The sequence below is a fragment of the Molossus molossus genome, unplaced genomic scaffold (assembly GCF_014108415.1).
Source record: "Molossus molossus isolate mMolMol1 unplaced genomic scaffold, mMolMol1.p scaffold_m16_p_11, whole genome shotgun sequence".
Lineage (NCBI taxonomy): Eukaryota > Metazoa > Chordata > Mammalia > Chiroptera > Molossidae > Molossus > Molossus molossus.
The window spans coordinates 100,023,765-100,050,736 of record NW_023425346.1 but is presented as its reverse complement, the minus strand read 5'-3'; the positions used below and the strand labels follow the sequence as shown (position 1 = coordinate 100,050,736).

Here is a 26,972-nt window from a genome sequence, read left to right as displayed (position 1 = left end):
CTCAGCCTCCATAATCACAGAAGCCAATTCCAAATAAGTTCATTTGTGTGTGTGTGTGTATACACATGTGTGTGTGTGTGTGTGTGTGTGTGTGTGTATGAACTGCTTCTCACTCTAATTCCTACTGGATATTTTTAAAGTACATTTTCCATATTAATAGTTGCATAGCACAGCCCTGGCTGGTTTGCTAAGTGGTTAGAGCTTGGCCTGTGGATGGAAAGGGACCCGCTGTGAGGGTCTCCATATTATTGGACCTGCATATACTCTACTCTACTAGGAACCATGAAGGTGGTTTTGGTCCCCAGAGTAGAATCAAATCAGATGCTATATTCAACAACTTTTGAAAAATCTGTGTATTTTCCATTCTCTGAAATAAGGTTACTTGCATAAATAGACACTGGTCCTTTGGGTGAAGAACTGAGGGGATCTCTACATGTACACTTTCCTATGATACCTGCCCTCATGCCCAACAGCAGGTTCTAGGTTAAAAACAAGACAAAACAATGGTTCAGGGCGAGGGATCTTCACCTTTCATTTGGGTAGCTGGACCCAGACATCTGCTCTTCTATTTCTAATTTCTTCTGATGGTACACATGAAGCAATATCCCGTTGGCTGCCCATCTGTCCTGCCAATAAGACCATCATGTCCTCTTAGCTATCTGCACAGACGTCTATGGGCTGGGCCCCCTGACTGTCATTCTACCCTTGCTGCCCATTACAGAAACATTTGTCTGCTTTCACAGTAAATGCTGCCACTTGCTTTTCTTATTCTGAAATCCTATCATCTCATTTGTTACGGGGGAATCCCATTCTGTAAAACATTCCTACATTATTCACACCCACAGAGAACAGCTCCTGCTGAGAATCTCAGTGATGCTGGTGCCCCTCAGCAGTGTGTTCTTCATCACTGTGTTGAGTTAGTGTTCTGAGGCCTCCTGAGGTACAAAGTCACCTGAAGGGTGGGTTTTCCAGTTGTTGAGAGTAGACCCATGCCATCTTCCCTGGGACTTTGAATCCCCCTTTTCTGTGGACTGCCTTGGCAAGTCTGGTGTCTCTACTTCCACTTCATCTGGTGTGCACCTTGCTTTGTAGCAAGGCTCTGAGGAGCCACCCAGGAGCATCATAGAATCATCACCTGGGTCCTTTCGGCGCTAATTAAACTCTGTGGAACAGGAGAGTGCCCCTGTATCAGCAATGTTTCCTTTTCAGTTCCACATTTCCCTTTCTTCTCGCAGAATCCGCTCCCACACTCAATCCCCTGGAGCCTGCTGGTACATGTTGGTCAGCCTGGAAACCATCCCCTCACCCACTGCCCCACCAAGGGCTTGCTGAGAGAACTCTGCATATTCCGTCTTCCAACAAGGGGCAGGACACTCTTGCATGCGAGTGGGTTCAGAGGCACCTGAAATTCAGAGTTTTCGTGTACAAGTACCTAGAAAGCCCCATTCTGAGCTTCAGGGCTTCACTCCTTCTATATCAGGGCCCTGACTTTGGAACAAGAGGCCCAACTGAGCTTAGAATTCTGTCTTCTCTGAAGTTCTGCCATTCTTCACACTGGGGCCTGTGTCAGGCGTTTCGTACTGTCCACCTTCCCGCTGAGAGCATGAGGGTCTCTTTGCTGTAGGTGCTGACTAATGGGTTTAAGCCCGTCATGTACTCTTTTCAATTCATTCATCACACTTAGCAATGTCCACCCAAATCCACAGTTCTTATAGTCACTACTTCTCTTTATAAAATGCCGGAGAATTGTGTCAGCTTGGATACCTCTTCCCCTCTATCTATAGTTTTCTACAGATAAAAGTTTTGTCAACAGCACTGTTAGAGCCCCCAGAAACTATCAATATTCTGCCTGTCACCTCTGGCTGGACACTGATTCAACTCACAAACCCCATTCTTAGGGCCCGCTTGCTAGGACTATTATTTTAGGTTGTGTTCCCTTGAAGCAAAGCCTGAGATGAAGTCCTTAACGTGGACGATTTGTTGTGATAAATGTCTCAGGTGGAGGAGTGGTAGGGAAGCAGGATGCCTGGTGGGAAAGATCAGCAAGTATGTGGCCACAGCTCGGACTAGCTCCAGCCTGACCCCAGTGGGGAGCATGAATCATGCCACTCATTGGCTCCATTTTGAAGCTATACCCAATGCCAAGGAGATGTAACTATTATAGTTGTAGTTAGCTAGTTTATTACATTAACAATAGGAGGAGAGCAAAGGAGAAGCCTGAGATTAATAAGCATGGTCATCCGGGCAGCTTCACCAGGAAGCTACAGTTTCACGCGCCCAAAAAAACCACCAGTCCATTCCCTGCAGATCACTGGGGGAAGGGAATGAACAAAGGGGGAGATGGACACATGTGCAGTGAAGTCAGGATAACTAGGGAAGGTGCTTGCCTGTCAGTTTAGCCTGGAAAAAAGATCATTGAATAGAAGGGTGGAGTCAATGAAGGGTACAAACTCCAGGAAGGGTAAAATCCCCAAAGAGTTCCCTCTCTCTTGTTTACTCTGGCTCTCTCTCTCTCTCTCGCTCCGTGACCCTCACTTGCCCACATGCTCACCTGTTCTCTCTCCGTAGCATTCGGCTTTAAGCAGCCATGGGCCATGCAGACCTCGCATGCAGTGGACTGCAGCTGGGAATACAAACTAAGTAAGCCAGATGCTGGACTGAACTGTACCTTAATATGGAACAGAAATTATGGACAGTGACCTTGATTCTGGCCCTGCTGAAGACAAGATTGGATTTCTTCAATGGTGACATGGACAAGATGGAAACTTGGAGTGGAATGCCCTTATTTAAATTAATTAATTAACTAATTTTATTTTTATTGTTGAGAGTATTACAGATACCCCCCTCTCCTTTCCCCCATCACTCTGCACTGGGTTCCCAGGCCTTCACCACCCTATAGTCTGTGTCCACAGGCAATGCATATATGCATATAAATTCTTTGGTTAATCTCTTCCTGCCTCCCATCCCCCATTCCCTCTGAGATTTGTCAGTCTGTTCCATATTTGTAATGCTCTGGTTCTATTTTATTCATCAGTTTATTTTGTTCATTAGATTCCACAGAGTAACACCCTTCATTTTACATCATTCTCCCAGGAGGACCTCAGGAAATTCTTTACCTCAGGGCACCCCAAGAACCCCACTTCCACAGATAACACAGCCACCTCCATGCATAACTGGCTCCGTTTATTGGGTCAACGCAATACCGCTCTGGGAGTCAAGCCTCACGGCACCTACAGGGGGAGCTGTTGGCGCCAACAGAGGGTTTTCCAGGGTCCCAGCAGCTTTCACTGCGTCAGTGAACTGCTCACTCTCATTTGCTTCCCGAATCGCGAACACTTCCTTGAAATTCTTCTCAAATTCCGCCTCCAGTCTAAGTCCCATTTGGCCAAAGCTATTGTACTGGAAAAAGGTAAATAACAAGAGCAGTGCCACTCATTATCAGTGTTTAGAAACATTTCATTCCTTAATAACTTCTGTAAACACCTGTCACATTAGCCAGTGTGAGATAAAACACTCACGTGGCTAAGAGTAGCTTCTGCTTCCTAGTGCTCAGTTCATGCTTGGGAATTGGACAGAAATGGGACGTCATGACCGCATGTGGGGACTCTCACTTACTGGTTTAGATTGTTTATTTCAGTGACAAATTATTTAGTGACAATTGTTCTTTGTAACAATCAAATATCACAGACGTCTAAGTACAATCAGCGATCTTCCTTTCATGTCGTGTCTCCTATTCTTCCTGGTGAGCCCTGTGGACCGTGTGGTTCGTTCACATGTAAAGGACTCTGGGGCTTGAGCTTTCTGAGAGGTCTGATGGAGTATATTTGGGGAGAGAGAAGAGGGACAGTCTGGCTTTAGGACACAACTTTCTCCTTGGGTTTGGAGCAAGGAGGATGTGAGTGTTCTCAATGGGCCTTTTCTGAGGGGGGGGGGGGCTCTCAGGGGCCTCCCATTGCAGGGACACCTCCCGATCCTGTTACTCTCCCTGGTGAGCCTAAATTCTCAACTTAAACACCCACTCGCTTCCTGAACCCTTGTTTGTACAGGCTTATCACAGGATGAAGGAGACACTAAAATGTCCCAACACCAGGAAACAAGGGCAGAGCGTCTCAAAGGGAAGGAAAGGAAGTGGAAACAGGGACAGCCACCTACCTTGTAAGATGCCCTGTGGTTCTGAAAGATGAGGCGCATGTCCTGCACAAACCCCTCCACTTGGGGATAGCTCTGCTCAGTCAGTCTCTTCTTGATCTTGTCCAACCACATGGATTCTTTTAGGTTTTGAGAAGCCTCTTTCATCTGGTGGGGGAAATATCATTGAGAGAATTACTGACACAGTTCAACGTCTGATTTTATTCCCATAAAATCCAAGGAAATACGAGGTAAAGATCATGGCAGCGCGGGCTCTCCCTCCCATGGGCTTCAGATCACAGGTCCCACAAGAGCCTGTATTAAGGTCAGGTAACGTCGTGGCAGCCGGAAATCATGGTTTGTCGTCGCTACTCACATAATAATAATACGGAATCTTCGCAAAAAACGAACTCTCTGAATCACAATAGACTTTCAAGAGGAGGAACTCGCATTTCTGAAAAAGAAGGAAGATGTGAATGAAAACAGCTTAGAGAGAATGAGCCCATGTGCATGTGTGGGCATGACCACACCAGTCTTCTGGAAGTTTCTCCAAACAGATATTGTTCTAGGAAGGAGTCACATAAGAGCTGAATCATTTTGTCTGCAAACAGGTTCTGATGAGAGGTGCAGTCAGAAGAGCAGGCACCCTTTGGCACCCTACCCCTCAACTGTTGGCTTCTCACATGTGAGCAGAAAGGAGACCCTGGGGTTGGAATCGGACTCACCAGCTGTTCCTCAGGCCCCATCTGCCTCGCCAGGACCTCGGGTTCCCTGAGACACTGCTGGCTTCCTGAGGTCTCCTTCATCCTGCAGAAGGTGCAACTCCACGGGCTCCTGAGAGGGGGCGTGAGTGAGCAGGGCAAAGCCCAGAAACAGCCACCCTTCGAGGGCTGCCTGTTCTCCTTCCAGGAATGACCAGTGGGCACAGCCGGGGGGTGAAGGGGACACTCCCCAGTCTCCAAGCCCCCCTGGGGTGTGACCTGATGACCCTCCTCCCACTGAGGCTGGCAGCAGGGGGTAAATGGATGGAAAGTGGTGTTGGGGTGAATGGTGGGCTCTCCTTTCCTCTGAGCTGCCTGGAGCTCAAGGAGCCCAGGCCTGAGTGTTGGAGACGGTGCCTTAACCTATGAGGACCTCAGGCCTTCCTTCATCAGCCAGTAGAAAAGGGGGCAAAATAAGGGAACATGCCCATGTTTCCTGTCTTTTCTAAATAAGCACAGAACACAAACAGCTGGCATTTCCTATCCCATGAATAGGAATCCATGCTGGGAAAGTTCTGGAAAGGACAGTAGCGGTATGTAGGCAAAGGACCCAGCCACCAGTCTCAGACTCCCAGAGGAGAGAGCAGAACATTACCCTCCTGCTGACAGTGTCTTTATTTATTTATTTATTTTGGGTTAATCCTCAGTTGAGGATATTTTTTCATCGATTTTTAGATGGAGTAGAAGAGAGGGAGAGAGAGAAACATTGATGTGAGAGAGACACATCAATTGGTTGCCGTCCACACAACCCTGACCAGGGCCAGGGATTGAATCTGCAACCCAGGTACATGCCCTTGACCAGGAATCAAACCCGTGACCCTTTGGTCCACAAGGCAACACTCTAACCACTGAGCCAAACCAGCCAGAGCCTGACAGTGTCTTCAAACCACTCCCAGGACTATACTGCTGGACCTCATACCACCAAGCCTGCTCTTTTCCCACCAGGGCACAAGGGGGGATTGTGCAGGGGGAATGGGCAGGGAGGAGGGCGGTCCCTCGTAGGAGAGAGGGGGAAGCGTCTCACAAACCTCTCAGTTTCCACAGGTGGGAGGTGACAGTCCTCATGAAAGGATCTCGGACAAGTATCACAGCAGAAGAGCTTTCCTCCATTTTGGCAGATGTCACAAAAGTTTGAATTCTCCGGCTGCAAAGTAGAACAATGTTCATATCCCCAGTGAGACCCTGAAGGTAAGTGCTGTGGGAACCTAGAACCCATTGCCTTTGTGTGAACCTGCAGGGACACTTATGTGCTTCTACCTGAGCTATGAACAGAAGAAACTGTGGTCTGCAGTTCAGGGGGAAAGATCTGTGTTTCTAACACAGAAACGCAGGCAACAGAACAGAGGATAATTTCATGGGAATCTGGATCATTTTATCCAGATCAAACGAGCTCCTGAAGTAGTGTTACGTCCATTTGCCTACACCTCAGACACACTACATTGGTTGGACAGTAGAAAAGGGTAATGTATTGAGAATTTGATAAAATGAAAAAAAAGTTTGGTGTGGAAAATAATAAAAGATTAAAAGATACTAATTCACAATTGTTTTTGAGTGTTTTCCTGGGCTTTTGGGTGACAATACTGTGTTGGCTGAATTGGGATACTGGACATTTCTTCTCTTATTAAAAATGACCATATATAAGGGAGTGCTAGCCCCAAGGAATATGTTGCCAAGAGCTCCCACTCAGTATTCTGCGGGGTCCTGATGCACATCCCCAGTGGGCACTGCGACACTAGCAGTGAGGCCTGGGCCATTTTTCTTCTTATCAGTGCAGATACTCACAGATTACCAGCATCATTCTTCAAAAGTGATGACCCCTTTCTCCAAAAGAACAAGGAAATGGCAAACATAACCAATCTTTAAGAATCTTGCATATATAATCTTTACAGATGTATCTCTCTGGGTCTCTGTCCGGCTATACAATAGAATCTTTCAAGGAGAGTGTATAAGATGCCCTGGTTCCAACACCAGAGATTATGAATCAGTTGGTCTGAGTGGCGCACAGGCATTGGCATTCTTCTTTGCATCATAACATGGGCAATCTTGTGTTTCAGAATCATCTGGGGACTTTTAAATAATCCTAATGTCCAGGTCATGCCACAGATTGACTAAATAAGATTTCCTTTAGGGGAAAATCCAGGTCTTTAGATGACTCCAGTGTTGCAACCTGAGATTTAGCCTGAGCAGAGTCTGGATACTAAGGCAGGGGATATTATAAAGCAATGTCGAATTGGCCTGTAATGTCTATCCCAGGAAAGATATTAACAGCGGTGAGGGTACTCTTGCCCTCTCTTCTTTTGGCTGTGGGCAGTGTGACCTGGTCCTCTGTGTCTACATCCATCCCAAACAAACCATACAAACACTGGATTCCAGGGCTGTTGACAAGATTGAATATTCCCTCAGTTGGCTGAGGGTCAAAATTGATATAGATAAGATCTAAATCTTGTTGGGGAATTGCTTTGGAGATAAAGTGTATGTAAAACGATGTGACTGTCCCTCCTCTGTTAGATGTCAGGTATCAATATTATTAATATATTGTATCCTTTGGAGTACTGCCCCCTGGAGTTGTACAAAGGTGACTCTGCTTAGAGTGCTCACCTTGTCCCAGTGAAAGAAATCAATGTATGATTTAGCTTAGAGAGTAGAATCTTCCATAACGTTGGCAGACCTTAAAGCAGACAGCCATATAGTATCAGTGTGAGTAAAAATGCTCTGATTTGCTAAATGATGATGGTGTTATTCTTCTTTTTTTTTTTTTTTTGTGGTACGTGCCCCTAGTGGGAACTGAACCCGGGACTGTCTGGTCCGAGGGCCAATGCTCAACCCCTGAGCCAAACTGGCCAGGGCGATAGTTTTATTCTTAGCTACCAGCTCAGCACCTTGATGGCTCCCTTTAGGTTGGATGTTTTTGTAAAGAAACCATTTGCCCTGAGTACATTTCTTTGCAGGACTCATAGGACGGTGCACATCTTAAATTCACCAGCTTGGCCTGGCCTGTTCCTTCTGGCTGTTATATAAAACCATCTTAGCTCTGCCTACACCATGGAGTGAATATTTGGGATTTACTTTCCCTTCCCTTCTGCCTCCTTTAAAATGCTGCCACCCTCTTAAATTTGCTCCTTACCCCTAATCTGCTGGCAAGCCCTGCCCATTTCCATGTCAACCCCTTTTCTAGAGACCCCAGTGGTCGAGACCTCTGCCTCCCATATTAATAGGGAAACAGGAAGATTTCTAACAAACAAGTGGAAAGGATGCTTTCACACTGAGACACCCGACTCCAGAACCATCTACCTAGAGTGGGTGATGCATCTATTGTTCTCTGCTAATCACACATAGTGACATGTTCCAACCGAGTGTGAGCATGCTTCAGGGAAAGGCAGCAATGACACAGATAATGTACCAAGGGAAAAGACCAGGATTATTATGGGGTTACAGGTGGGAGTTGGCACTTACATAAGGGTCAACCAAGGTCTTGGCATGTGACTTCAAGATTCTCCACTGAAAAGAAAGATTGAGTGACAATACTGAATGTGATGTATTCACCCATCACTTATTTAAACAGCCATCTTTTGAGGGATTCAATCCAAGGTCTATCTATTATTTTATACATATTTTTATGGAATACATATCTATAAGAAGAATTTAAAGTGCCAAAGTACTACTGTTTGGTCCAATCTAGTTGTATTCCCTGTTTCTCGGATCTAAGGTGAGCCTTTGTGAAGTCATGTAGGGAGTCTGGCCCTGGTTTCCACAGGTGGAATTGTGGGGACTCCTCTGGTTCCCCTACTTTGAGAGGCCCTCAGGCACTCTTCTGTATGCACACATTAGCACACAATGAACTGTTGTTCTTGAGGAGCATGTTATTAGGAAGTGTCATCTCAGCAGAATGGCTGCTCTGGAAGAATCAAGCTGAGGACTCATCACCAACAGCCTCCTGCAACCACAGAGGCCAGAGAAGAATTCCACCACCCTCTGAACTCTTCTAGGGTGTAGCTTCCAAGATAACATGTGCTCAAGGATCCCAGTGTTGCAGCTCTTCTTCCAGAAGGTCACCCTCCTCTCCTCTCCATTCAAATCCCAAGAGGTCAACGAGGTGACATTTCAGAGGTAACTGGCTACTACACACTAGACTTATGTTGCTTGTGCATATTCAGTGGGATGACTTGATGTTCTTCCCTTCTGTATTCAGGCAGCCTCAGCCTTTATCTCCGGCCCAGGGTAGAGAGGTTACAGACAAATGCGACCTACAGGACAATCACCTGAGAGGTGGCCATTCACTCCCACCTCTTTGTGTGGCCTAGATTCCTCCAGCCCTACCCATTAGTTATCCTTCCATATTGGACAATGAAGTTGAAACAGTCCTTGAGGTCAAGGATATTGTTTGAATCTTCTTTAATGGACATTGAGCATTTAGTACACATTTGACAATTTTATGTTGAGCGAGTGAATGAATGAGTGTTTCACTTAGGAAAAGAGATTACACGCTAACTCCTAGGCAAACAGTAGCATGCAATAAATGATTGTTCTTGAGGAGTATATTATTTCACAAAATACTGTCATCAAAAGATATTAGTGGCCCTCTTCAGGAGCCAGTAAGCTGTATGTGGTGCTGAGAGTGACGCTGATGTTTCCAGAAGCTCCATTAGCAAGAGAGGTTCTGAGAGACAAGAGAATCTCAGAGGTAGTTATGGGTCCTGAGATTTGTTCTGTTCTTCATCAAGGAGACACAGAATAAAGAGGCAGCTGCAGCTTGTTGCTGAAAAGTGTTTGACTCATAAATGAGGGTAGACCCTAGTGTTTGGAAGTTGCCAGGTATTCTAATTGAGTAGATCTCGACACTTGAGGAATGGTACAGATGCTGGTCTTTAAAGTACTCACTAAACAAGTCTAATACTAGTTTCCAATTAGAAAACTCAGTGAATAAAAAGACGGACAATTTAAGCCATTCAGACAATCAGATAATTGGACCTCACGTCCCCAGTGAAAGATGGGAGTCTCATTGGCCAGCTACGTGTGATCTATCTTAGGATTCCGACAATGTCGTGAATGGCCACTTCTACCTGATGTATGTAAAAAATGGCATTTCTTTCCTCCCCTTCTACTTTAAGTTCTCATTCACACTCAGTCTTGGAAAAGCCATCACTTTGTCCTGAATCTACACTGCATACTTTGTATTTGTTTGTAGCTTCCATTGCATTCATTCTATCATAGAGGGAGAAATCGGTTTCACAGACAGAAATGAGGTCTGCCCAGCTCTTCTGCTGGAGCCAAGGGAAAGCATCAAAGTAAACAAATTTCCATGTCAGACCCTACTATACACATGTACCTCCCAAAAGCTTTCTCTCCAAAAGCACTATCTCCATGAAGAGCAAATAATTCCCTCTTGAAAAAGAATTCTGTGTATCTCAGTGCACATTTTGTTGGAAGGTGGAAGAGGATGTAAAGGATCAGAAAAGAAACATGCTTTTGGTTGCTTATCTCCTGAAATGGTGCATGGTTTCATGAATGTCTCAAGATAGACATGGATGATGGTGAGCAAACTTTTGTTCCATCAGAGTTCAATACATTTGAAAAATAGTAATCCAATTTTTAAAAATCTAGGCTTGAGATGAAGATGACCCTGTGATTTTATGAAGTGCTTTTATGTATTCCATAATCATGATTGCTTTTACAACTTTGACAGCCTTAAAATATCTGCACCTATAGATAAAATTTATCTATGAGATCTATTTTGATACCACCTTATCTTCTCTATCTCAAGTGGTTGCTATTCAAAGATCTTGCATAAAACATAATGTTCAAAGTAGCAACTCTGAAGGCACATGCAAAAAAATGATACTTAATTATAATTATCCAACTGAGAAACCATCAAAGAACATACTACATATGTAAAATCAGTTATGCGGTGAAAACTTGTAGAAAGTTATATAATCATTACCTTTTTTCTCCTTCCATATATTCTTGGAGGATTACATAGATATCCATTCTGAAAAATAAGAAGATCCATGTATATGGTTAGCCTGCACTTCTGGTTTGTGAGTCTGGCATTCCAACCTCCTTCCAAATATTTCTACTTGATGTCCCACTGTCAGCTCAAATCACGGTGAGGTCGCCCTCCCCTCACCTGTACTTACTCGAGAATTCATCAGTGCTGCCCAGAAAATCACCTTTAGAACCTTTTTCCTTGTTCTGCTTTCCCCCCCTAAGTTTTAAGAGGTTTTCCTTCACAATCTCTTTGACACCTCCCACCTCCTTTCTGTTCCCACAAGTGCCACTCAAACTTATGTCCTTACACCAGGACTACTGAAACAACACATGTATCCCACACCTACAGGGGGTCAGACACTCTGGACAATGTGGGGCACAGAAAGATGTGCAAACCTTAGAGCGGTCTAGAGAACACAAGGGGTCACATGGAAGGATAAGTATAAACCACTGTGAGAAGGGACTTAATAATGAGGTCCGGGGGCCCAGGGAAAAGATGACGAGGCAGGTCAGTCAGGGAATATTCAGAGAGGGTGACACTGGAGCTGAACATGGGGGTTGACTAAAGGCTTATTGAGCAGAAAGACAGCAAAGTCATTTCCAGGCCCCATGTTGCCTGAAATGCTGTTTTAAGTATGTCATTTCACACCTCAGGAGACTCTTGGTTCTGCTTTATCTATGCTATGAGTTTAAACTCATTAGCCTGGCACTAAATCCTTCCACAAACAACCCCAATTGATGGATTATGCCATCCTATCCCATGCAATCCGTCCATTTCAACCCATGGAGCCACGTCAGTCATGGCCATGGTGTTCACACTGTTCTTTCTCTGGGGTGCCTTCTGCCCTCTGCCCGCTTGTCTGACTGTAAACTGTCTTCTTTCTTTCAGGCACCTGAGTCAGAATGACCTCTTCCTCCTCCAGGCCCCTCCGCCTACCCCACAGAGCTCTTTGACAACATCAGTGTGCTGTCTTGTACTGCGTTGTAAGGGTGGGGTACTTTTCTCTGGGAAAAGGATAGTCAGAGGCCTTGGGACTTTAGCCATAACTCAACATATACTTGAGGAACAAAAAGTGACCTATCTTAGAGCGCAACCAGGAAAATACCTCCATCAGCCATCTCAGGGTTCTCCCACCGCAACGCAGGCTCATCTTCCAGCTCTTCCAGCAGCCACGGCCGCCTTGGACTTCAAACTCCCTGGGGGTGAGCCAGTCTCCAGCCTCACTCCGTATGCACTTCCTGATGGACCCTGTGAGACGGGGTAGGTTGATCCTCGGCCTTCCCACCACACTAGGAGTCACCCAAACTGGGCTCAGGGTCACTAGCTGGAGAGTCTGGCCTCCCCTCTCAGACTTCAGAATCCCCAAACCCAGCCTATAAGTCCCCTTCAAGATTGCCTGCTGTATGCACACATTTATTCGACCTCTGTACCATCAAACTCCACATTATAAAGGTATTCCAAAATCACCTACAAGGAATCCTCCAAGAACCCTTTCATTCTGAACAGCGAGAGGATTTCAGTTGGCTATTGAATTCTGGGGAGAGAGAACAGGCCAGACCCTCCGGGGGCCTGGGGCGATGTGGAGGCAGAAACTCAAGTGGGACTGAGCTCTCAGGTGAGGCTCTGCTGCTCAGAATGGCACCACAGAAACATCTGTGCCCTTTGTCATGACATGTTTCATGCAGCTGAACGGCATTGTGGAGCGGTGATTTTTCTTCATCCCTGAGTTCATGGATATCCGATAATAAAAACTGTGAAATGTATCCAGTGGAAAATTTAAGTTATATAAAAATGATAATCATATGTTAAATATTCTTAGTCATCAGAGAAACACAAATCAAAACCATAATGAGATATCACTTCACACCCACTAGTAGGGCCATAATTTAATGCATCAGAAATTACAAGTTTGGCAAGGAGAGAGAGAAATTGGAGCCCTCGTACCTTGTTGGTAGGAATATAAAATAGTGCAGCCACTGTGGAAAATATTTTGATGTTTTCTCAATAGGTTAAACATAAAATTACCATATGAACCAGCGATCTCTCTCCTGGGTATATATCCAAAAGAATTAACATGTGTTCATATGAAAACTCGCACACAAATTTTCAAAACAGCAGCATTCATAGTCCCCAAAAGTGGAAATAACAAAAACTGATGAAGGGATAAAAAAAAAAAAGATGTAATCATATCATGAAATATTATATTATTTGACAATAAAAAGGAATAAAGTACTAATATATGCGACTACATGGATGAACCTTGAAGACATCATGCTGAGTGAAAGAATCAGTCATAAAAGGACTCATATTGTATGACTCCGTTTATATGGAATACCTAGAATAGCCCTTTACAGAAAATAGGTTAGTGGTTGCTTAGGCCTAGCCAGTGAGGTGAGGTGGGAATAGTCATTGATTACTGAGAGACATGGGCTTGCCTTTAGTGGAGGACAAAATATGTTCTAAAATTAGATTGTAAATTCACAATCCTGTGAATATACCAAAAAAACTCAACGATGAATGATATACTCTAAGTGGTGAGTTGTATGATTTGCGAATTTTATCAGGAAAGCTGTTTAAATAGTACACGTTATGTGAATTAATTCCTTACAGCTACACCATGAGACAGATCATCGCTTTTTTAGACGAGGCATTTCAGGGCCAAGCAGTTCCTCTTCTGTACTCAGACGAATCGGGCACCCTTGGCACAGCCGAGGCCAGAGCTGAGGTTTTCTGATGCTCAATTCTGTGATCTTCTCACCACATGAAACACCCTGTCCTGGTTATGATGACCCAGACGGAGAAAGGCTATGAAGATGGAGGCCGGGGGCCTCTTCCCTTTTATTTCTAATTCACTTCTCTTTGGTTCTTTGGGTATGTCCATGGTCACTGCCATGTGGGAGTGAGCATCTAATATGTACAGTTTCTTAACGTGTGAAAATGCCATCTTTGGGATCCTTTTCTTCTTCTCTCAAGCCACAGTGGGGCCTCAATTACCCGATTGATGGGCAATTCCCATGGGTGATTTTATGACTTCTCATCATTCCTTCCCGTAAGAGATGCAAATTAGACCATGAAACCCACCTTGTTTCAATTTCTTCTTATACAGCATCCCTTTCATTTCCCTACAGGTCACAGGGAGTATGTCAGAGTAAAAATCCACATTTTCACCTCTGTGCTTTCTTCGCCCTGAAACAGAAGATTTCTTCATTCTGCATCATTTCACAATTGTACATGTACCCCTCTTCCCATGTTGGGTTTGTTCCTATAAAGACATAGGGGTACTTGGGAAACTTGACAAATCTCTGGAGTCAAAGTCTGTCTTCCAAGTGGCATTTCTGATACATAACCACAGATTGTCCACCTCTACCCTCAAACCCCACACCATCAGAAAAATCAGGCTTCAGTAAAAATGTCTTAACTTCCAATCCAGTCACCCCCTCCCCCAGCTTCTTACATGACAAGGAAACACAGGGCTGCTGTCATGTGCTGCAGGAAGCTCCCCAGCTCTGCTATTTCCCTGCAGTCAGGTAGCTGGAGACAAAGTTAGAGACTGTGCATGTGGCTCCCAGTTTGAGCTCCAACGCAGTGAGCAAGAGGATAATGGTGGGGTAACCTAACGGAGATGGTGTCTGCCTGCTACTTGTGTTCTCTGCTTCGCCTCATCCCCCCTCCCCATCAGCTCTCCCCAGAGATAAAAGAGGAGCTCAGGAAACTCTTGAACCATCTGCAAATTGTATGGGGGTGGGAGTGGGGGCTCTAGAGAGCTGATTCCACAGAAGAACGAAAGGTCTTCCAATGAACTAACTCAAGAAGGATGTGCAGCTGATCTTGCCTTTTCAGTCAACATTGTAGAGCCTTGATGGGAGGGGGTAGCTGTCCATGTCCCAATTTGGATATAGGTAGATTATTAGAACTCTCACAGACTCAAGAATGGTTGCCTAATTCACTCTCTTGCTTTACAGATGAGGAAACGGAGGCAAAGTGTCAAGTAACTAGCACAAGTTTAGACAGTCAAAAGAAAGAAGACACAGACTTCTGACCACCCCTCTGGGCCACCTGTGGTATGCAACCTGTGACTCTCTGTATAACAGGAGAGTCAGCTAACTAATTTGTGGGTTAGATATACCCTTTATATGGCAACAGACTATGTCCAGCTTGTAAGTTATCAGTGGAGACAGCAGCACTACAGTGGACCCGGGGCCCCTGGGGTCTGGTTTAGGTCTGTCACCAGGTAACTGGTGTGTGGAATTTTCTTTTTGTCCCTGGACCACATCATATAAATTTTTCAACAGCTGGTAAAGCTATATGGCACAATTAGGTAAATGGCTTTATTACTAAAAACACAAACTAGAGCACAAGCAACCAGATGTTTAGCTATTGAAAATACGTTACCTTTTCTTCCGCTGCCTCTTGTCTGGACTCTCTTCCTTAGGACTCTGCCATTACAACTTGAGTACATTCTAGGTCTGCCTCTCTTTTTCCCTGACATAAAAGGAAAGCTATAAGCACAGTTTCAGACATGCAGTTTCTTTGCAGATATTAGTGCTTTTCAAAATTTCCATTTAACTCTAACTTCCCCAAACAAAGCGTAAAGAAAAATATATAACCCCTAGGCTTTAAACTACCCAGAATTAAGTGGTTAACCTTAGGCTCATCTTCTGCTTTATTTCTCATAACCCATATCAGTCAAACAAACAACTGAAATCAGCATGTCACTTATATCTCTAGCAGCCACGTGTTAGGTGTTTAATAGATGCCAATTGGACATCTACTAATTTTTTTAGTCTTTCCAACAAATATATTCTGAGAAAATTGAGGCAAAAAGTGCGAAATTAAGGGAAGATATTTAGGAATTTTTTTGGTAGAGAGATAGAAAAAAAAAAAAAATAGAAATTCTGTGCCTTAAGGAAAACCCTATGGTGGGCTTACAGGGAAAAGCACAGGATGTAAATGACCTTGAACAGAGTTATTTGTGCAGAAAGTGATGTAAAAGTGAAGTAAATGTGACCAAGGGCTTTGTCCACCTTGGTTTGAACAAAGATAATATAACCTAAGAAACTATCAGAACTATCAATAGAAGTGGGTAGAACAGAGTCTTCCAAAGCCTTAGTTTCAAATAGTAACTAAAGATTAGCTTGATCGATGTTGCAGCAGAGAATGCTCCTCTATCTGTAAGTTAGTTGGCGATGAATGTGCACTCACTGTCTGCTGTCTTTCAAATGTGCTTTATTTTTTAGGGCAGGAAGACAAATTCATTTCTTTCTCTCTGTGTTCAATGTCCACCATGCAACAACCACCATCTGGTGGTGCTGGGTGAAGTTACGTGGACTCCAAGAAGAAATAGATCCAGGATACCCTGTCCTAAGTAGAGTAAACTCTAAGCACATTGAGAATATTAGACCAGCAAAGTCTAAGGGATATTTCCTTCAATCAACACCCAAATGGACCTAGTGCTTGGTAAAATAACCCCACTTTCTAGTCTTTATATTAAACAGTTATTGAGGGTTTTTATCTCCTCAAGATCAAAATGGTCCCATGGGACAAATATTAATAATTAGACTTTATTACAAGATCAAATAAGCTGCAGACTGGCTAACTGTCACCTTATTATTACATAACCAAGATAATAGCAACTCAAATAAGATGTCTATGCATAGTGATAAGCTTGTGGAAGAAAGTGGAAGACTTGGATGTTGATAGCCACGGGCAAAGGAGAACTGCTAAAAAGGAGGAAATGTGGTTTTTGAAGAGGCATTTTCTCTCTCTCTTCGTCCTTCTGAAAGGTGGGCCATCAGGCAATAGAAGGTCATCCACCCACGCATGGCTCTCTGAGAGGCTCTCCTTAGCTCCTCTTTCACCCAAGATGCCAAGTGGTGAGGGACTCTGGGAGGCCAGGACATGTCTGGCTCTCCCTCCTCTTCTGAAAGGCCATGTTTACAGCCCAGTGGGAGGAAATCCGGACATGTTATCCTTGCCTCCCCTATTTCAGTCAGGCTCGGCATTAAGCTCCAATCACAACCTCGGACAATCCAACAAATGCAGAGTTCTTTCTGTGTGTCTCTGGTTACGTCTTTCCTAAGACTGGTGGATGTGCTGGATTTAGCTTTCGTCAAACCTGTCAGGCCTAACATTTTTAGGGAAAAATAGCCCGGCCAGTGTGGCTCAGAGGTTGAGCATTGACCCATGCACCAAGAGGTGCCGGTTTGATTCCTGGTCAGGGCACATGTCCATGTTGTGGGCCCGATCCCCAGTGGGGGGCATGCAGGAGGCGGCTAATTGATGTTCTCTCTCATCAATGTTTCTATCTCTCTCTCTCTCCTTCTCCCTCTAAAATCAATAAAGAAAAATATTTTTAAAAAATAAATAAAAGAAACTACATTGAAGTCCACTCTAGCCCATGGAACTTGTGGTATAAGGAGATGTGGAGCCCCGGCCAGTTTTGCTCAGCGGTTAGAGCATTGGCCTGAGGTCCAGAGGAGATGTGGAGTTTAAAACCAGCTAATTCATAACCTAGCACTATTATGTTTTTGTTTTGTTTTTAATTTCTATTTTTTCTTCTAATTTTTATTAATTTATTTTTGTTACAGATATTTCTCTTACACTATTATGTTTTATTCTCACAATAGTTTGGCTACGGAAGGCAGGATTTAACTATTTTTGTACCCCCCAGGTTTAATACCCATTTAATAACACTGAAACATCATCACAATCCTAATAAATATGGTGGCCATCAGAATATAACAAGATTATTTTCTAAAACTTGTCATGGTTGGTATTAACTAACCTCTAAAAGTATGAGTGACAGAATTTTAAACTTCTTGGTTTCTCAGATTTTTTTTTTTTTTTGATCCTCATCCGAGGACATTTTTCCATTTTTTGTACAGATAGAGTGGGAAGGAGAGAGAGGAAGAGAGAGGGAAACACCGATGTGAAAGGGACACATCGAGTGGCTGCCACCCGCACGACCAACCAGGGCCGGGGACAAACTGCAACCGAGGTACATGCCCTTAGCGGGAACCAAACCCGGGTCTCTCCGGACCGCAGGCGGATGCTCTAACCGCTGAGCCAAACCAGCCAGGGCGGTTTCTCAGATTTTTAATAGACATCTCAACAATTGGGAACAATTCACTAAGTGCCAAAAAGGGTGACCAACTGCTCAGAACTATGGGGAAACCAGGATGCAGAATATTCAGTGGCAAAACTGGGAAAGTCCCAGGCAAACTACTTCCTCTTTCCCCAAAAGAAATTGTACAAATTCATTAACAGGGAAGCCATATAAATTGGCAAAAACATAAGATATGCAGATTGGTAAAAACTGAAAATTTTTAATTAGATTCTGAAATCTTATTATATAGATTTACTGATTCAGAATTTTCACTAATATAGAAAATGAGGTCACACCCTCATTATTTCAGAGAAAAGAATTCCTTAAATCGCTACTAAACAAAATAAATGTCAGGAGTCTGATTAGAAGTGATATATATGTCTGCGTGTGTGTGTGTGTGTGTGTGTATAAATTGCCACAATTAACTTGTTCAAAAAACCTTCTAAGCTTTTCTCTTTAAATAATACTTTTTAATTACAAAAGTTGGAAGTGTTTATTATTTTTAATATGTACATTTACATTTATTAAACACAAATAAAAATAGAAACATCACCAATGACCAAATATACCCACTGCATATATTTTTATGAATGAACTGCCATTGATTTGTCTATATATCTGTATCTAAGTTTCTCTATATACATATATAAAAACATATTTGCACAAATACATGTTTATATGTATTTTTTACCACATGCACACACACACACATGCAGTCTGTTGTCTCCATTTAGCCTTCTTTGGAACATCTTTCTATGTTAATAACAATTTTTGACCCAGTAAAGAAGCCACGTCGTGAGGATGGCAGTGTCTCCCTATTAGCCCCGGATCAATTAGCTTTGGGTGATGATGTGTATGAGAAAGAAGCCACTTTGTTGCAGCCAGTGCATTTTCAGGTGTCTTTGTTAGAGCATCTTAGCCTGTATCCTACCTGACATGGTAGCTGCAAAACTCCCACAGCCCTCAGGAGACTGTGGCCGGCAGGGATACAGCAGCAGGGCCTTAATAAACTCTGAAGGTGTGACTACTCACTTTGCCTGCTTACCTTTTTGCTGTATGTTTCTCGGCCATTTCCTTTTATTTCTTGCCCAGGAATGCCCTTGCTTTTTTCCTTCAACAAAAGAAGAGAATAAAGGTGTTCAGAGATATAAATATAATTCTCAAAGTCTGATAGGTCAATATTGTTCAAGTATTTTTTTCATACTTTGATCCACAAAAAGAGGGGAAAATTCTTAACTACCAGTGTAGCAGCGTGAGGTTGATTATAGAGTTATATTTTACTGTGTGTGGATTTGGGAGACTGTAGAAAGTTACCTTTCTTTGAAAATTTAAAATAAATCACAGAGAAGCATGGATTTATTTCTGAAATCTCTATGCTGTTCCACTGATCTATGTGTCTGTTTTTTGTACTAGTACCATACTGTTTTTATTACTATAGCTTTGTAGTATAGTTTGAAATCAGAGAGCATTAGACCTCCAACTTTGTTTTCTTCTTTCTCAAGATTGCTTTGGCTATTCAAGGTCTTTTGTGGTTTCATATACATTTTAGAATTATTTGTTCTAGCTCTGTGATATATGCTATTGGTAACTGCACTGAATCTGTAAATTACTTGGATAGAAATAAACCCACACTTATATGGTCAATTGATCTATGACAAAGAAGGTAAGAATATACAGTGGGGAAAAGACAGTCACCTCAATAAATAATGTTGAGAAAACTGAACAGATTCATGCAAAGGCAATTCTCTGTGGCATTTCCACTGGCCTCAGAGTATCTTTTAAAAGATGTTTCAATAGCAAACTGCCTTGGAAACTAGAGGTAGCCCTCCAGGTCACAGGGCAGATTGTTTCCTGGCCAGTAGAAAACCAGAGAACATGTCCCTCCTTAGAAGTATTCTAGAATAGTAAAGTCTCCTTCCTCTCTTCAGAAGAAATTTGCTTAAGTTCCAGCTAATAAGACAAGTCTCCTTCAGGGGTACGGTTTGAGCAGGTTTACTAACTAGTGTATTAAACCCCCTCTAGGACTGGGGGTTTCTGACACACAAGAATAGTTTCTGAGCCATTGTATTCCTCAGTTCAGTACAGCCTCTATGTGCCACATTGCCCCTACATGGGTTTGCAAGACAAGAAGAACTAATGCATCTCTCCCATATCCTAGTAATTTCATTTCTAGGAATTTATACAAGACATATGAAGGCATGGAGCCACAGAAAGTCTTCTACTCGAATGCTCATTGCAGCCTTTTCATATTAGCCAAAAACTGGCACATGTGTGGTGTCCATCAATAGGAGAGTATATACACAAATGTTGGTATATTCGTACGATGTGCACTTCATTGCAATAAACAAGAAAAAAACTACTGATACATTCAACAAAGTGGATAAAATTCAAAAACATTACACTGAGTAAAGAAACTTTTCAATAAAATCGTTTTAAAACAAGCCAAGTTATCATGGGGAAAAAAAAGAAAAAAGAATAGTAATTGTTTCTGATGAATGAGGGGTAAGGACATACCAGAAAGAGCATAAGAGTCCTTTCCAAGGTGACGTTCATGTTCTGTATCTTGTATTATTTGGATTATACAGGATAATGCATCACATGATACACTGAATATTTATGTATTTCATTGTAAATTTTATCTTGCAAGAAAATGTTTTACAGTTACGTTGGCAAATATTAAATATTTATAATGTATTGTACATCATATACTGATTTAAAGTGAGAAAAATGTAACAGTATGAATAGGCTTATTTAGATTTATGATATAATTCTAAACGTATTGTTACATGCACAGAAAAAAACTGAAAATATATATTTATAAAGATTATATATTATAATAAAAAGCAATATAAACATGTGATCATTTTAAATATATATAAATTGCTATTTTAAAAAATGCAATTTAACCATATAAATGTAAATTATTTTCTCTCTCTCTTTTTTTGTTTTTGGTTTATGGAAGGTACTGTGTATTGGTGCCATAGTCAGGAATTGACACAAGTCTCACTGGGCTAAATCAAGGTGCCCACAGGCTGTGTTCCTTTCTGGAGACTGTAGGGGAGAACCCATTTCTGAATATCTTTTCTAGCTTCTGAAGCTGCTCACATTTCTTGATTCTATGTCTGCATCTTTAAAGCCAGCCTCACTGCATCTCTCTGGTTATTTCATGGGTCCATATCCCTCTCTCCACATCTGGAAAAGTTTTCTGATTTTAAAAAGGGCTGTGACTTTATTGGGGCCACCTAGATAATCCAGGGTAGCCTCCCCATCTCAAGATCCCTAACCTCAAACTGTCTCCGTGTAAAGAAACAGATGTCAGGTTCCAGGGATTAGACACAGACAGTTCTGTTTCTATTGGTATAACACTGTCCGGAATCATATGGACCCCTCATGCATGTCATGGGGATGTACTCCATTTAAAAGAGGTTCCTCCACAGATCCTTCCTATATAATCATGTATCTGTGTTTTACCTCTGCTGAGATGGCTTGACAGGACCTATGAGTCATACACTTCATCTCTTCAAAGAAACTTTATTGTGACTGAATACTCTGATATTTTGCTACTTCCGAAGCATCAGCAAAAAGTCATTAGGCCAGATTCTTATTCATTCTATAGAGCACACTTTCCTGACAGTGGACCTCCTAATTTTAGCATCTTTTGCAACCTGAATGGGCTGAGAATATTCCAAATTATAAAATCCTGACTTATTTTATATTTCTCTTTCCACATTTTACTCTCAGCTGTAGAATGAGACCGGTTTCACCTTCATCATTTGGTTTAGCAATTTCCTCACCTCGCACATAACGCAGAAAGGTCTGTTTCCACGTGTCTACAAAACTAAGATTCCTTCGCTAAGCTTTCTGTCTTCAGCATCCACATGTCCACTACCGAACTGCTCTAGGCCACGTAGGTATTTTCTGTCAGTCCACTTAAATTTTTCCCAGTGCCCAATTCCTAAGCCAACTCCACCTCTTAAGGAATGCTTTACAGCTGCGCTCCACTTCAGTAATCACAAGCTAGATTGCTTGTCTATAGCTGCCTTAACGAATGAACAAAGTTAGTGGTTTAAAACACTGCAAACGAAATATCTCCTGAATTGAGAAGTAGGAGTCCAGGATGGGCCCTGGGTCTTGCTTTTTTTTACTCAATGGAACTTTGAAAAATCTCTTCGATACCTACATACTTCAATTCACTCACAAATATGAACAGGTGTCCCATCCTGTCTAGGTCTTAAGATTTTTGTGAGAATTAAAGAACATCTTTTGTGGAAACGTTTATAGGAAAATACTATATAAATTAGTGACATGTAGAAAACAACCATCAGAAATATGTGCTGGGTTAAGAGAAATTGATCTGAAGTCTTTCCTCCTGACACTTAAGTGGAGGTCTTTCTCATGTTGTGAAAAAATGACACTATTATCTACTACCAGAACAACACCTTGTTTTGGGGGGTTCCATAGAATACTGGGTGTGACAGCAATATAGAAATAACTGCACAAATTCAAGGTGTTATTACTAATATACCAATGTAGCAAACTAGATATTGCCATTTTAAGAGTGTAATTCTATTACATCATTCATATATAATCAATAGGACCCATCCTGTTAAGTGGCATTATAACGATCTCTTGCTTCCCTGCTGTTCCCCAAAGGGTCAGGTTGAGAAAATGCAGAGAACAGGGTAGTGGGATGGACTGGACCACCTGTCCTGGGTAACTATTGATACACCCTCATGCCATGACCCTTGTTCAGCACCTTACTTTGCCTACTTATAGTCCTTGTTTTTGGACCGCCTGGCCCATCTTCTGAGGAACACATAACACAGGAACACTTCTCATTTCCGCGTGCTGGGAGCTCTGATTCTGGGCCCAAAGTATAACTTGTGGAGCACATGACACAGGAACACCTCTTGTTTCCACACGTTGGTAGCTCTGCTCCTGGAACACAATTGTAGTTTATGAAGACCCTTGTCATATGCCCCAGTGATCCGAGTTTTGGTCCCCTTGTGGATTTCTGTGTTGCTGCTTCTCCCTCTGAAATATGTTAATCCTCAGAACACGCAGACAAATGCATAAAGCAGACTGTTTCCTCTCAAGATCAGAATAAGGTTTTCCTGGATGCCTACATTGCCATACTTGTCATGTTCTCCGTGTACCTCCATCCTTTATCTTTATAAATTTAGCTTTTCTATTTACTCATTTAATGTATGAAAACTCTGACTTCCCCAAAATGTACTCTTTATTACTGATAACAAATGTCCTAGACTACCGTTAGAGCAATGGTTTTCAACCGGTATTCTGCAAGAATTTTTAAAACATGCAATACCTGCCCTGGCCAGTTTGCTCAGTGGTTAGAGCATCGGCCTGTGGACCAAAGGGTCGCAGGTTCAATTCCGGTTGAGGGCATGTACCTTGCTTGCCGTTCGGTCCCTGGTCCTTGTGGGAGGCAACCAGTTGATGTCTCTCTCTCTCTCTCGCTCCCACTCTATCCGAAGATAAATGGAAAAATATCCTCCTCAGTGAGAATTAAACAAACAAACAAACAAACGTGCAGTACCTGACTATCTAGTCAGGGGCACTGACCTCTTTTCCTTTAGATTGTCAAATTTAAAAATGACAACAGCCAACACAATAGCTGTCTGGTGTGAATGAATCAAAATTATACCTATTTTTTGTCAGATAGGCAAAAAATATATTTTTTGGTGTGCCGCAGAATTTTAGTAATTGGTTTATGTGTGCCATAAAATGAATAAGGTTGAAAATCACTGATTTAAGTGATAACCACCTGAACTTTATAATTCATCTCTTCTAAAATATTTCTAGTGTAGTATTTTCAAATAAGTCATCACAAGCTCATTCCTGAAGAAAAGTTGAAGTATTTTCAAATAAGAGTAAACTTATCCGTTAGAGTAAACTTATGTTGAAGTATTTTCGAATAAGTCATCACAAGCTAATTCCTGAAAAAAAAGGTCTTACTTACAATTATAAAATGAATTTTAATCAAGGATAAATAGCCTTAATAAATATTAGTCTGATATCTACCGATGAGCATTCAGGACAAGCTGTTACAATCTCCTTATATAAAGACCACGACTCAACCTAATCATAAGAATCCGCTTAAACCCAACAGTAGTTCATCTTTGAGAGTTCTCCACAAAGTAGGAAACAAATCAAATGCCCAAACGATGTAAATTTTGTAGCCATGAGTCATTCCTATAAGATAAAAAATTCAAAACATTTAGGCAAAGAAAAAAGTGATGGTTAGAGATAAACCACAGAACTTATATGCATGTATGCGTAACCATGGACATAGACAACAATACTGGGGACAAGGGGGGGCGGTTGGGAGGAGGGTGTCAATGGGGGAAAAAAGAAGAAACATCTGTAACAAAAATAAATTAATAAAAAAATTAGAAATAAAAAAAAAAAGTAATGGTTATATAAAGCACCATCAAAACACCAACATAATGGATAAGTTTACTCTAATATTGGGTGGGGCAAAAGTAGGTTTACAATTGTTCGTATGGAAAATAATGCAACAATTAATTAATTAATAATTAATTACAAGAATAAACTGTTTCACATATTCGCACTATAAACCTACTTTTGCTCCCCCTACCCAGTGTAAATGAAAGACGATGATTCTCTGCCGCAGAAGTGAATATAAATATTTTGGGGAGACAACAATAAATAGCTAGAGATCACATACTAACTGTTCCAGGAAAGTTAATCACATTTCGGTGCAGATCTTTTGTTCTCTTCCCAATGTGGAATTCGGTTTACTACAACCAACCAAAAGAACGTCTGGTAGAACTGGGTTCTCCAAAAACCTTACTTTCAAATAATACTTAGGAACTGACTTAGTGGATATGCAGCAGAGACTGTTCCTCTGTTTTCTAAGTTAATTGACTGTGAATACGTCTCAATGTCTGCTATCATTCAAATGTGTCTTGTTTCCTAGGCAGGAAGATAAACTCATTTCCTTCGTTCTGTGTTCAATGCCCACCATCTGGTGGAGCTGGGTGGGGTCATATTATAGACTCCACGGAGAAATATTTTCCAGACTATTCAGTTCTAAGTGCTATAAACAGTTCAAGTCCAGCCACTTCAATAAAGCAATGACGTAAGGTAAAGGAATTTCCATGACAAGCAGCTCAAACTCAGGGGAAAACATGTGTAGGCTCTGGGCAGAGAAGAGCTGTGATATAAACACAAACAATTTACATCACTGGTTTGCTTTCCAGGGTTCATCTCTCTCAAATTGACCGGTAAGCTCGACCGGTAAAAACTGAAGGGGAATCTATGTTCCTCAGAAGCTTAGCAAATAATGTGCTGACTCATATGCAGCGCAAAGTGGAAAGTACAAAACTGATCTTTTGCCTAATCTTGGCAGAATCCTGCAGATTCATTTTCAGCTTCTTTCTACTCAGGACCGACAGGCCGACAGCTTGGTTGTTGCCTAGGGATAGGCAGGGAAAATAACAGGGATAGGCAGGGAAAATAGGGATAGGTAGAATTGGACAAAACAGCAGCGGCCGTGAGGCCAAAAGCAAGTGGAGGAACATTGGATTCAATCCTGAACCCTTCATTCTACACTCAGACAGGAAAGCAAACTAATGGTAGGGGGGAGGGGGGGGTCCCAGCTTTCCAGAATATTCTCTCCTTTTCAGGAGAGACAACTTGAATTACACACAAGATTTCATTGTACTTTGGAAGGAAGGGGTTTAAAATGTATTTATTGACACATAGCTTTAAATGGTTATAATGACTAAATCCCAAAATTTGGTATTTGGAATATAACTCATCTTAAAATGGATGCAACTGCCCGGTCGGTGTGGCTCAGAGTGATTGAGTGTCAACCTATGTACCAAGAAGTCACAGGTTTGATTCCCGGTCAGGGCACATGCCCAGGTTGTGGGCCAAATCCCCAGGGGTGTGTGTGCCAATCAATGTTCTCTCATCAATGTTTCTATCTCTCTCTCCTCCCTTTCTTTCTCTCTAAAATCAATAAAGGAAAAACTATATATATTTTTTAAAAATGGATCCAACCACTTTTTCTCTCTTTCCAGACAAAACTGTACACATTCACCAATAGGCATCCATGTAAATTGATAAGAACATAAGATATGAGGGTTGGTGAAAATTGATACATTTTAATTGGACTTTAAAATCTTATATTGAGAATTCAAAATTGTCAATCATGTAGAAAATGAGGTCTCACCCTTATTGTCTGGAAGGAGTTCCTTAAATAACTAATAAGATAAATAAGATTTTAGGGATCTGATCAGGAGTAATACATATGTATTATTGAAAAACTAGAAAATTAAAATTGTATTAAACATCGCCATCTGGAAATAACCATAATTAACTTGTTTCAAAACATCCTCTTGGACTTTTTCTTTGCATATGTAATTATTTAAATAATATTTGTCACTATACATAATTGAACATGTTTACTATTGTGAATATACACATACAGTTTATTTATTTTACTTTTCTTTAAAATATGTTTTTATTGATTTTAGAGAGAGAGGAAGAAAGAGAAACATCGATCATCTGCCTCCCGTACGCATGCATCTTGACCTGGGACCAAACCTGAAACTTGGTGCTTAGACCAGGACTTGAACCTGTGACTCTGGTTCACAGGATGGCACTCAACCAACGAGGCCACACTGGCCAGGCCACCACAGTATTTAAGTCTTGTTTGAACCAAGAATTTGCATAGAACTATCTCTTTATTTGAAAAATATATAAACCAAGAGTTTCCAACTTCTTGTACATGTTGAAATCTTTCAATAAAGATCTCATGGCTATAAAATGTGGTCCAAGTGCCTCAACATTAATTCTATTACATATGTATTCTAAAGTCACTTATTTTGAAAGTCTGAAGTTTTTTTTTTTCCTGGTAAAAAAACATATCAAGTTGAATTTTTTTATTTTGCTAATGTACAAATAGAATACGGCAATCCACTTTTTATGGTTTCTGCACACA

The 26,972-nt window shown here is 41.8% G+C and overlaps 1 protein-coding gene across 1 annotated transcript; it reads right to left on the bottom strand.

Moving 5' to 3' along the window:
• Positions 1 to 3,171: 3,171 nt before the first annotated feature.
• Positions 3,172 to 14,105, bottom strand: LOC118625331 (nuclear body protein SP140-like protein). Its single transcript, XM_036254214.1, has 9 exons — positions 13,957 to 14,105; positions 11,981 to 12,123; positions 10,828 to 10,875; positions 8,343 to 8,387; positions 5,918 to 6,033; positions 4,854 to 4,962; positions 4,505 to 4,582; positions 4,153 to 4,296; positions 3,172 to 3,399 (listed from the first exon to the last, which is right to left on the bottom strand). Exons 1-9 carry the CDS (start codon positions 14,081 to 14,083, stop codon positions 3,184 to 3,186), a joined length of 1,026 nt encoding a protein of 341 aa, XP_036110107.1. The 5' UTR covers positions 14,084 to 14,105; the 3' UTR covers positions 3,172 to 3,183.
• Positions 14,106 to 26,972: the final 12,867 nt, after the last annotated feature.